This window comes from Pseudopipra pipra, chromosome 6 (genome assembly GCF_036250125.1).
Source record: "Pseudopipra pipra isolate bDixPip1 chromosome 6, bDixPip1.hap1, whole genome shotgun sequence".
In the NCBI taxonomy this organism is placed as follows: domain Eukaryota; kingdom Metazoa; phylum Chordata; class Aves; order Passeriformes; family Pipridae; genus Pseudopipra; species Pseudopipra pipra.
Genome location: NC_087554.1, coordinates 30,671,998 through 30,685,063, shown reverse-complemented (window position 1 = coordinate 30,685,063; position 13,066 = coordinate 30,671,998). Strand labels below are relative to the sequence as shown.

General features: G+C 43.3%; 1 protein-coding gene across 6 annotated transcripts in view; it reads right to left on the bottom strand.

Annotated features, from left to right (window-relative positions):
• ACTN1 (actinin alpha 1) overlaps positions 1–13,066 on the bottom strand; it is an 88,085-nt gene that overhangs the window by 38,568 nt on the left and 36,451 nt on the right. For all 6 annotated transcript variants that reach the window (XM_064658331.1, XM_064658330.1, XM_064658327.1 and 3 more), the window contains exons 2-3: positions 7,581–7,695; positions 2,609–2,728 (exon numbers count right to left, since the gene is read on the bottom strand). In XM_064658331.1, coding sequence (XP_064514401.1) covers positions 2,609–2,728; positions 7,581–7,695 — 235 coding nt within the window. The remainder of the gene's footprint in view (positions 1–2,608; positions 2,729–7,580; positions 7,696–13,066) is intronic.

Sequence of the window (13,066 nt, the reverse complement as noted above, 5' to 3'; positions counted from 1 at the left end):
TACAGGACCTTCCTGCCCAGCAGATACCCAGAGATGGAGCAAGACACCCTGAGGTAAGGAGTGTGCTGTCCTAGACAGTACCACTACACTGCTGCTGGATGGTGGTTTTCTCCTCTGGGAGAAAAGCCACCTAGAAAACTTCCTAGATCAGTCCAATCTGATTGAGGCATCTACAGCTTATTTTCTTGGTGCAGAATTATAACTGACTCATCGGTTTTGATCTTCTAGCTTGCTGCTGCGTGATGTCTTCTTAAAGTCTGGAAGTAAGTCCTTAAAATTTATGCTCCAGGAAGGTTTATAATCCCTTCTGTGGACAGAATTAACTGTTGTGCTGTTTAAAGTAAAAGTCTATTTTTATAGCTGATGTGCAATTTACTGTACACCAAAGACCTAGATGGGCTGGGCAGAAGCCTCTGCACCAGGTTATATTTCTTGCTGACAACCAGAGTGGCCTGGGCTCAGTCTGTGTGCAGGGTAAGCACTGGTGTTGGGGAGTCCATGATGTGATCACACTTACATGTCCCGAGCTGGCATCACTGCACAGGCCCAAGCACTCTCTATAAAAATCAAAGTTAACCCTTAGTCTAAACTTCAGTGCCGTGCTACTTTTGGTAGTATAAAGAAATCCATGTGTATTCACCACGTAGCCACATGGGAAACAGGACAAAGGAAAGCCAGGAAACATTTGGCAGGGCAGGACAGGATCACCATTCAGACTGATATGAAACACACTTCTGTCTCAAAATGGCACCTCAGAGTCTATTTCTGAACAGGGAAACTGCTACAAAACCATACTGAATAACTGGGCCCTAGTGATCTTTGGTCAGAGATCATTTTACTTGCAAATAACTTCTACGTGCTCTGAGGGTACAGTCACAGCTGACTAAGGAGTAGAGAGCAAAAATAAAATCCAGCGGAAAAAGAGGAAAAGACAAACTAGTGCCAGGGAGCGCAGAATCAGGAAAATAAAAAAGGGGAATAGAGCAGGAGAGCAGGAAAGAAAGGTAAACTTTGCACATGCTTTAGACTCCCAGAAGGATTCAAATGTCTGTCTGAGATCCAAATGACAACAGGAGCTGTCTAAAGGTGGAAGACCTCTCACTCCAAGTCCAACTTCTAGCTTGAAAAGGGTCCCACATAGATATGGACTATTGTATCAGACACTGGATGATACAACAGTATAATCAATACAATGATCAGACATCAGTCTTTTTTTAAAGGCAAAAATGACCTTAGATAGGTATTTGTGCTACATAACCAATACTCAGGGCCAAAAATAGCCTCAGGGTGCTACCACTGGTTTGGATGGAAAATATCAATATCATTCAGCCATTTGCCTCTTATATTTTGCTCTTCTATACCGAACACAGTAAAGAGGTGTCTGCAATGTCCTGGGACACTAGTTCCAAATTATTCCAAAGTCTCCATGAATTTAAAGCAGCATGTTGAGGTAAAGGTCTCGGTAAGATAAACATAAGCACCTGCAGTAGCAGAGGTATTCTGCCTGATCTGACATGGAACAAGTGAACCATAGAGTGGGTACATGTCTTGGACATGCCCCAAGAGCATGCCTGAAAGGCCAAAATTGGCGACAGCACACTGAGACTGCACTGACCTCATGAGCTGAGAACAGGCAGGGCTCAGCCCCGTAGCTCCAAGACCCTCCCAAAGGAGGAATGCCCATCCAGAACAGTATCATGGGCTCATTTCCTGGTTGTGTCATGAATTTCCCTAGAGAAACCATGTATTTCCATCTGCAAGGTGGAGATAACAAACCTCCCTCATTTTCCACGGTCACTGTAAATACAAACCTAGAAATACCATAGAAGTAGAGTGTTTCCACAGCAAGTGACAACTTGAGTCCATAGGCAGCATTTACACACAGATCCAGAACAAAGCAAAACAAATGTCAGAAAAACCTGCAAGCCCTTCTGGGTCTTGGGTGACATATCTGCAAAACACTCACCATCTTTGCTAAAAAGACAGAAATCCTACACAACTGCCTGCTGCCTGCTTTCTGCATGATCCACAAGTTCTTCTTGGGGGCGTCCCTTGGTGCTGCCCACAGTGATCTCTACACAACAATACACAGACTTCAAGCACCCAGCTTTCTGGGGTGCACAAAAAGAAGACTGGAAGCCCTGAAAATTGGAATCTCTGAGGTCTTTGTCCTATGCTGGGGACTGCACTTGGCTTTGACCCATGCAGTGCCCTACAGCAACAGGCGATCTTCCCCAGCAGCTCTGCAACTAGCTAAATACTTTCCTTCTGCTATGCTTCAGTTGAGACTTTTCTTCATTTGAGAAAGAAATATCTCAATTATTTTGTTTCTGCCACTGCCCAAAGTTTTTCTTAACTCATGAAAACCAGAAGAAAAGCAGGAGGACCTGATCCATAAGCCCAAGTGGGAATCAGGTTTAGCAGTCTGGTGTGAAGGCAGGATTTAAATCCAGAGTAAAGGCCTACCATATCCCATTTTTAACTCGATGGCTTATTCTACAAGAACACGGTAGGGCTAGGGAGGTGCAAAGGGAAATGACATGCAGCCAATAAGAAAGATAATGACTAAGCATAGCTTGGGCCCAGACAAACCAGCTGGTTTCCTTACCTTCCGCTCCAATAGATACTAGTTTGACTCCTTTGCTGGCAATGAAATCCAAGGCCTTGTTCACATTGGATATTTTGTGCACTCGCATTTTGCCTCTTTCAGGTTTAGCCAAACGTTCACCTAATAAGAAAAGAGGAAAAAAAAAGTGTTACAAAACAATTCTGAACCTGTTTTTCCCTGGTGAGTGTTTCCCATGCTGGCGGCTCCCATGGCTCAGCCAGGCAGAGAGCATCCTTTCAGGACAGCCACACTCACAGCCCTGGACAGCCCTAAAAAGACAGAAAAGTATCTTTTGTTGCATCAGATATAAGTTAGTAACACAGAACCTGTCAGAACCTCACCTTTTCAGAGCAGGTTTGTATCAGCGGTGAAAAGGTCAGCTGAAACCCCTCTGAGCTAGGCAGTAGAACTAACCTTCACGAACCACAGATGAGGAGGATGCTTGGAAACAGCACAGATTTCCCTCCCTGACAAAGACAAGTGAGGAGGTCTCCTCCAGCATTTGCAACATCCAATTTACAAAGCAAATATCTCCATGGAAGTCCCTACAGTTAAATATGAGGGTGATCTTATAGCTTGCCTTTTCTTACCCCCATCCAAGAAACAAACCTCCTGCCTCTCTGGTCTCAACACCGAATGGCCAAAACTGCCTCTTTCAGGAAATAAAATAATTCTTTGGGAAGTGGCTTTATAACTGTCAGGACTGTCATCTCAACTCCTTTCCATTAAGTCTGATGTATTTCTAACTCTACACAAGGTCTCTTACACAGCTGTTCATTTAAAATGTTTATAATGAGGCACAGAGAAGGAAGCAGCCTAGCCCTGAGGTAAGAGCAGGTTAATCTCTGATAGAAATCAGTCTTAGGATAACAACAGTTCCTGACTGCAACAAAGCTGAAAGACTTGGAAAAGCATTTTCCTGACTGTATTTATTTGAAAGAGTTGCATTAAGTGCAGTCATGTCCTTCCTGATAGGCTGCTTGTAATTATGCTCACAGTCTACTTTTACTAACAATAACCCAACACTCAGAGTAAGCAAATTAAAGCTTGGATGGACAGGTGGGCTTTTCAAAGGAACCTCAATTAGAAATATAACTAGATGCGATATCAGGAATCATCTGTGTGTGACACACAACACCAAAAATGAACAGAATGTCCACTTTCAGATCGCAAGCTCCAGAATACAAAAACGATCTAAAGAAAATCCAAGCATGTTTTGCACTTTAGAAAAAAAAGGTTATAATTAAAAAGAGATCAAATAGGCAAGTCTAGGCAAGTAATTATTCACCTGACCTACTCAGTTCCAAAAGTCTCCTGCTGTATCTTGAATTGAATATTTAAGCCCATGCCTGTTAACTCAAAACCTTTATTCAATGCTTAAGTGTGAGAAAGAAAAGTACTTGTCTTGTTTCCCAACACAGGTGTGAGGAAAAGCTAAAACAGAGAAAAAATATTATCTCCATAACCATGCCCTACAAGAAAAAAAGGCTGGAAATTAAAATCCTAGAGAAATGTTTCAGTGGTTACTGTAGGCTGGTGTCATTAGCTCTTACACTTAAGGATAAAACGAGATTAATTTTCAAAATGGAACACGGGTGTCTGGCAATTTAAGTAAAAAAATGTATTTTATGCTCCTACCTCCATTCTAGGATTAAAAAAAAAAATCTCTTTTACTTTAATGGAACCTTAAGTACACATCATGGTACCTTGCTTTATTTTTGGACAATGCTAGTAATTCTAAAGAACAGTTGAAGCATTTTTTGTGACAGTTTCACAATGACATTTATACATTTAGTTTTACAATAGACCTAAGCAGACTTATGCTACCAAATGTCAACAAATGGGCTGAGCCAGCTAAAAAATAACCATTTTTTTCAGCTCATGTGACTGTAAACTAGCCTTGCAAAAACAAAAATAAAGACAAGCGATTAGGTTTCAGCTGGAACAGCAAGCTGATCCAATTCACCTTGTGGCCGCATGTGCAATGCCAATATAGGGGGAGAGCAGCTGAACTGCTCTCCCTGAGGCTGGGAAGAGCAGGATTGATCCCCCTGACAGCAATGCTGGTGATTGCAAAATTGCAGTCTCCCTTTCTCAGATTAGAATCCTTTTTTTGTGTACTTTTTAAGTTCCAAAACCAAGTGGCTATTTCCTTCAGACTTGGACTTTATTACAAATTTAGTTTTCCAGAAAAAAGCATCACCTGGTTCCATGTCATATATTATTAATGATGTAGACTGTTAAAAGGAAGCCTGCTAGAAATATGTTCTACTTTCAGCTATTTGCATCATTGCTTTATTTCTCAGTACTTCTCCCAGCTGAGAGAATGAAAATGGTCTACTTGCTTCCATTCTCTGATCCTCATGTACTAGCCCAAGGCTGTACTTTAAACGCTAAACAATGCAAGGATGTGTTGGCATAGAAGTTGTTTACTACAAGTTCATTTAGGAAAAAATTCAATTAGTCCCTCCTTCTGTTGGGAGGGGGAAGAGTCTTATAACTTTATTTTAAAAGTACTAAATGTCAGTTTAGCCTTTTTCAGTCTTGTAGTATTATTTTTAAAATGGCTTTCTCTGGGGAAGGAAACACATGGTGAAAAACGGAATTGTATCTTTTGGGGCAATTTCTAGGGGAGGCTGCAGTTGTTACTTCCAGCAGGAGAGGACCTGCAATGAGGAAGTCCCAGGACTATCTGTGGAACTTCTGCCAGTGCATAGAGATTGGGGAACCAAGGGGCTCTGGTGGAGCTGAAAGAGGACCTGTCAGCAGCACAGCTCACCGCCAGAAGGTACTAGGCTGACTAAAACTGAAGCATGCTCCTCTTGCAGGTCATCACTGCTTCCCAACTTTGGGAAACTGCATCAAATGGGAAAACTGCTTCCTACTTGCCCTAGCTGCCTGGTAGCAATGTGCTCCCAAGGACACACATGAGGTCTGCCCTGAAACAGGTCTCCCACAGTCCCAGTGACAAAGTCCCTCTTCCACCATAGGGCCTCCAGTAGCTTCCCTCATGCAGGCTCCATCCTTCCTACCATGGCAGGGTGGCAGCAACCACCCCACAGCAGGGGCAGAGGGAGACAGTGCTCCCTCCCTCACTTCCACACATCCCATCCATACAGCCAGGTGGAGGAGGCACTCAGCTCTGCATGGCTCTCAGCCAACCTGGACCAGCGCTCTCATGGCTGAAAGCTCTTCTGGCCATCATCCTCTGGGTTAGAGGAGATCAGTCTCACAGAGTAACCCTGCTCATGCCAAGTTCCCATCAGCAGCTCTGCAGCTCCCCAGTATATGCGAAGAGGAAGGTGTGAGCCAAGAGCTGAAAGGCAAGGCCAGAAGCTGGAACTAGAGGGCTAATAGTCTTCCAGGGACTCACCCTTTTGGCAGATGATGAGTGGGAACCACGGCAAGAACTTACAAACATCAGGAGACCCCCACATGGTGCTCCTCAGATGGGCTGGTGCTTCCCTAACTACAGACCAAAAGGGCTGCTAGTATAGCCAGCAGCTGTATGATCTTATATGATCAGTGGGGCTCACAACTGATAATGGAACTGCCAATGACAGAAATGAAATGGGGAAAAAATGTGCTACATTTATCTTCTTTTGCCACTGTACTTAGGAGAACTTAGTTCTACCTTCTGCTGTCTCTAGGGAAAGGATGCTCAGTCTTACGTGTGTGAAGGACCATGGTCTCTGGTGGGATGCAGTCCCCAGCTGCTCTCCGTGCATTTGCCCACTCATCTAGCAGCAAGTTGCAGGCACAGAGCTGCTCTGCACTGGGATAGGTACATGCTCTGCCCACACCACCTGTGCAATTGGAAGCCACTTGCTTCTTCTCAAACTGAGGCAGATCTGACAGGCCCTGCCAATGGGCTCTCAAAGGGACAATAGGAGAGGAAGAGTGGGAGACAATGCAAGGAAATTAAGCAGTGTGAGACAGGAGACCCCCTGCTTTAGCACTGAGCCTTATCTGCCCTCTCCTCTACATACTTCTCTCCCCTTTCTTCCAGTTCAGTGACAGTATACTGATAGCATGTTCGCAGAAACTGGCAAAGAGGAAGGGGAAGGAAAGAAAAGAAGGGAGAGAGGGAAGGCAGTCCGAGTGCTTCTATCATGGCCATTTTGGAACAAGCACCAAGGTCAGGAGTGCAAGGGTTGCTGTAACTGGCTCAAAAGCCACCAAAAGACAGTCTGTGAGCATACAGTCCCAGTTTCACACATACAGTCTTACTCTCTCTTAGTGCCTCCCACAACACTTTACTAAGGTATTTATTTCAACAGCACATCAAAAGGGATTACTGCTTATATGAAACAATCCCTGGGAGATATCTATCTAGTAGTGGGACATTTGTGACTCGGAGTAAAAACAAATACAATCTAATTTGTTCATGCCACTGCTTTTATTTCAGACTGAGTTTTTTGAGATTTTGCTTTTCTGGGGGATTTTATTTTCCCATGAAGGCTTGAGCACTGAGTTCAGATTAAAACTAGAATGGAATGACTTCAGTCACAGCTGAAACTGAAGAACACAAAAGATTTATTGGTTTGACTCCTCTCTTCAAATAACTTCTATCGTACTCCCACTGCCATGTGGCTTTGGTATGATTTGCCAGTGCAGCATTCCCACACTTCCCAGAGCTGTTTCATCAGCCCTGCCAAGCAGTAAAAGCCATTGCTTGAGCCTTCACAGGAAGCAGTGCATTCCTGACAGGCAGAGAAAAGCTGAGCGGCAGGAGCAGGAACACAGTGGGCAGCCTGCACAGGCCATGAGCTTTGGAGTACATTTCAAAAGTACATTAATGGTCACTGCTGGAGACAGATATTCATCAGGGAGAAATTTGTTCTGAATCAGGAAGCAAAATCTGCAGCATTACAGCCCTTGCAGTCCTTATTCTGCAAGAAAGGAGGAGGAGGACGGATTTCACCACAAAGATGCTTGAGAACTTGAGAACACCACACATAACCTCTCTCACCTGAAATGACTTCCAGAAGTAACATGAGTTTAAGACCATCCCTGAAATCTTCCTCTATATTCTCAATCTGTGTCCCAGCCTTGCGGAGGTGAGAATTACACCATGCTGTAAATGTCTAAAACATAGGAAAGAAAGCAAGAAAAAAAAAAAAAGCAGTTAGCAATCTTCACAGAAACAAAACAACAGTTCACAACCAAAGCAGTGCTGCTAGGTACCATGACAAAGGTTCAAATCTCATTAGGTTATCACCTTTCCACACGATTTCCTTGTGGACCACAAGGGATACCACCTCTAAATATTCAAAGAAGTTGCAGGGTGTTCCCACAAAAGAGGGAGTCTGAATCAGACTGTCACATTACAGCTCCAGCACATCTGATTTTCTGGAGAGGCTTCTCATTTTCTGTTTGGTTTAGAATACCTCGAAACCGATTTTAAAGCATGCTCAGATTGCTAGGGACTCCAGTGATGTTAGATGACACATATTAACATAATATGAAGGAGAACAGAGAACAGCATTTCAGATCTTCTGGTCTCTAGACAGGTGCTTGAGAAAAAAAAGAACCATTCTTATACATCCAATTGCCTCTGGTCTACTCCGCCCCAGCAAACACCGCAACCCTTAGACAGACAGTAAGGGACAACATGTTGAGCTCCTCAGCCACATAAACCACATCCCAGCAGTGTCTGTCCTGCTGCCTCCATTCTCACTCACTAGCTGCTGAGTAGACTTCCCTACCCTGCGACTGTCCCACCTTCTCCCCCACCCCCATCATGTGAAGGAGTAAATACTTTCTGAATAATGATGCTATTATCACTCATTTCAGAAGAAGTGCAGGTCCTAGAAAGGATATAAGTAACGATTACTTAGCAACACTACTGTCTAGCACAGCTCCAAACTCCCACTATTTGAGAGCCTCTGGCAGATGCACCACTGCAGCCATCTCAATAATAAAAATCACAGCCACTCTGTAATTAGTGATATTGTGCACCACCACTGGAAAAATAATTTGAGTTTGAAGTGTGGGACAAACTGAGATACAAACCACAACATAGCCAGTAGTACTCAAGCTAAACAAAACTCTTTTGAAAGCACCTTCTGACCTCAAGTGGTCAGGATAAAAGGACCTCTCATATGAGAGAAATTAATTCCACCACAACAGATGACATGACACATTTTCTGTGGTTACAATTTGTAAGCCCATGCTCTGAACAATGGGCATGTGGGGCACTGACTGGGGAGAGACCGCCTCTTCCAAGAGATGGGATAGTAGGGATCATCTCAAAAGAGCACTGTGAGAAAGGGTCTGAAAGAGAAAAGTGCTGCCATTTGATGGTCAAAACACAAGTAGCAAATATAAAACACCTTAGACACCTCTGTGTGGCATAGAGTTAAACAGGCGAGAGAATCATAGAGCCAAACTTGAAGACGCAGAAGCTGTTTGACACAAAACTACTGTTCGAAGAGTAAATGGTAGAAACCAGGTCTTTTAAAGAGGACAAGTTTGTTCAAGTGCTAACAAATGCATTTCACAGTGTTTGAATAGGACACCAAGTAAACCCTTTCCTTTGTACAATCTGATAACCCCTCAATCACTCTTTAAATAGAAGGGTGAGGTTTCTCAAAAATAACCAAGCTCAGTGCTACTACAAGAAAACTCTTCCCTCCCTCTCCCAGATGTGATCTGAGAGCCAATTCAACTCACTGACCCAGCAAAGAACTGTTTACTTTCTTAAGGCTAGTCTTCTGTTCAGTAGTGCATGGAGACAGTTCAGCAGAGTCTAACAAGCCTCTGCAGGAGAAAATTTGGCATACATGGGCCAAGCAGGAGGGTGGAGTGGACCACAGCAGCCATTCTGTCTTAGGCTGCTGGGGAACCACAGAAGTAAGGACTCATACTGAAGAATAGCATGCCAAAAATTTAGAAATACTTCACGACTGCTTACACCATGCACAGGATTTCAAAAGAAACATTACCCTGAATGGCAAAGGGTTTGTTTTCAGTTGTATCAAAGCTGCGTTTTCACTACTAACCTGCTTTCATTTGAGTTTGCCAGATTACAAATAGTGTGGCAGAATCTTTACTTGTAAAAAGCATTGCTCAACAGCTGTCGAGCTTCCCACTGCTGTGCTCTGTCCTTGCTCTCCACTGGGACTGTGGGATAGAGCAGGATAACAGTGCAGCTGTAAATACTTTCATGGCAATGGCCCTTTAGACAGATGCGTGTATTGTGAAAGTCTGGGATCTCTTTTTTCAAGATGGCCTGGTTTCCTCCCAGATTTGGAAGACTGGAAAAAAAGAAGTGTAAGACATTAGGCACCTTTTATTGCTTTTTCTTGTTAATCCCCTGAGAAATAAAAGAGGTGTGAGGTTTTTTTTTCAAATAAGAGTGATTTTAATTGAAAAAGGGCCCTGTATCCTGAAGTACATCCTTTTGGCCCTATATTCTTCATTCTAGTGCCTGAGCTGTATTATAAGAAGAAAGGTTAACTTATTTGGCTCCCTTTTGCTGCCAGGTTACTTCACTCCTCCAGAAGGGCAAATGAGAGCAGACACGCTTTCAAATGCTACATCATCATCATATATCAAGATATGAGAGCATGTTATGTCAGAAACAACATGGGTGTCCATGAACCACCTTCTCATATTTGGAAAGCAGACAAAGCAAGATACTTAGAGGTAGTGCCTGGTCCTGGGTGACATTACAAAACTTGTATTGACTTGAGAAGGAAGCCTGAGATCTAACTCACAGGCCACAAGGCTGCACTTTTATTTCTTGTATGACTTCACTGAAATAATTTTAGTTTTGTTTTCCATCAGCCCAAAGCAGACCAGAAAGCTCTGCTTTAAATCACTGATAATCCTAACAGAGCTCAACAGGGCATCCCTCTGCACAGTTTGAGAGTGGAAGAGGGTGAGCAGGTCTACATTTCCAATGAACACAGATGAAATGATATGCAAATCTTCTAAATTTTGCATTATTATAAAGCCTGGCAAGATAGCTAGATCAGTGAAAGTATTTTTATTGCTGCAAAAGTCACCTAGGGCTTGAAGGAAAACAAAGTCACAGAGCCAGCACTCCAGGTTCTCTATTGGAGCCATCTCCATCTCATCATGACCTTAGACATGCTGCAGTGAAACAATTCCGCAAAACATTGCCATTAGCCATGAGTGGCAAAACCAACACCTCAGCTTTTCAAGAACGTGGATCATGAAGGGTTGATAGACAGAACACACACTTCCCACTAGATAACTCCCAGATGTGCAGACATTTTTCCAAGGCATCCTTCAGGCTCAACATGAACTCCAATAAGCATAAAACCACGAGTAGCACAACAGCATATGCAAACAGCAACAATCAGCAGCCCAGTGTGAATGCATTAGGCCATTTTACAAGAAAGTAGGATTATGAATACTTTTAATAACTGCAGTGGGACTCACAAACTATATTCTTCACAGACCAACCCAGAGCAACATCTATCAAAACACAATCATCAGAAAACAGTTTTATGTTGCATTTGCTGCATATACTGCACAGGGGTAAAATATCTTCTTACTTAAAAGTAGTAAAATGGAAAGAGATTTGACAGACAGATAGGAGAAGCCCAGAGAAATGCAGCGGGGGGGGGGGGGGGAGGGGGGCAAAAGAAGGGAGAGCTGAAATTTTTGCTGTCCTCTGGGTCTCCCAGTCCTAGCAGTCTTGTTTAGACTCATTTTTACTGCCTTGGCTTCACGCATCTGCACAGGATACTTTTTGTTATTCTAGGAAACCTACCGAAACCACCCACTCGCCCCATCAACCTTCTGGGCAGCACAGCCACTCCTCCCCACGCCCTGAGTCACATATAATGCTGGCAATTGGCTTGGGTGGCTGCTAAGCCCTGATGTGCTGCCTGTCACCAGCAAACAAGTTTTCAAAAGTGGAAAGGCCTGTCAAGAGCAGCCAGCCAACTTTCTGGTGCAGGTCCAGCCCTGGGATCAGCCAGGCAAGAAAAAAAAAAACCAACACCCCACCCGCATTTGCTGGGGTGAGGTGAGTTGCACCCCAGTTCAGAGGGCAGAAATACACTGCCAGGTGCGAAGCTGCTCTGAAGCAGCAGATGTGCTTCCTTGCTGTCTGCAGACACAGAATCCTGGAGATTATTCTCCTGCTTACTTCTAACTCCCTGCCCCAAAGACAAGAAAAGAAATACTCAATCTTGAGGCTTATGGAAATTTCAGAGGTGGAAAACTACTTACTGTTAAATAATAGCACAAAAGCATACCAGCAAAAGCCTCACACCATAAATTTTCTATGGTAACTGCAGAAGAGGTGCAAACAGAGCTGTGTTTCTTGGCCCTTGGATTTTTCCATACACTTCATTTCATTTTTGGACACATCAGACCACCAAGGCCCCCCCCGCAGGTCTCCTCTTGTTCAGTGTTCACAATAGAGGATGTCTGATGAAGGAGCACGTGTGAGTTTGCATGCACATGGAAATGCATTTCTCATTATTGCTCTCTATGTTCCCTGCTCCCATCTAGCTATGATTTGTAGCTTGCTTTTTTTTTATATATTTTTTTTAAACACCCCAGCTTCATCAGCAAGATCCCTGACACCAAGATCAACTCTTGCTATTTGTGTGCTGGGTGCTGCATGAACAATAGGACCTTCATATTCTACCACAATACAACCTGTCAGATAATAAAAAGAATAACAAATGTTACTAAAAGCAAGTAAATATGATTAACTGTTCTGCTGCCTCAGCATATTTACTGTTAGGGTATCCTTTATAAGCCTACCTGCATACCTATTTTAACAGGAATGCACTTCCTTTCTCTCACACAATACGAAAAGTCCTTGCTTCTTCACTGTATTAGCCCTTGCCCAGTCATGAGTTAATTAAAAAAAACCAGCCAGGCGACCGCTAAAGGTCCTGCAGCCAAAACTCTAATGAGATACCGTCTCCAGCTAGCTCCTTCCAGGTATCCCTCAGTCCTGCCAACTGCAAACCTACCTGTATTATTTGTGCATACACATATGCACTCTCTGATACTCTTTCGTACTTCTCAAACATTTGCTTTTGTTTCTGAAAGCCAATAACCTTTCCTGTCCATGCTGTCCTTTCCAATTTGAGTACCTTTCAGGAACTAAAGTGGCTCAGGCAATATTCCTGAAACCTAGGAAAGTGGGACAGTAAGTCAACATTTTAAAGTTTAAAGAATGCTTCTGCCTGAAAAGCAGCAGTGCCGTGACACCATTCAGAGTAGATCTAGAGAGCTCTTTGCTGCAAGAAAACATCATAAGGCACTTCAGCTGCTGAGCAATTTCAGCAATGTAAATGTCAAAGCTACCACAACCATATAAATGACAGATATTAAAAAAAACCCAAATGGGCAGTTTCATCTCTTTGTGGTTGCAGCAATGACATTCCAGCTTTATCTGACCTTTACAGATGCTCTTTACTTCTCTCCTTGCTAAATCACTCTTCCATATAGCCCTGCTTT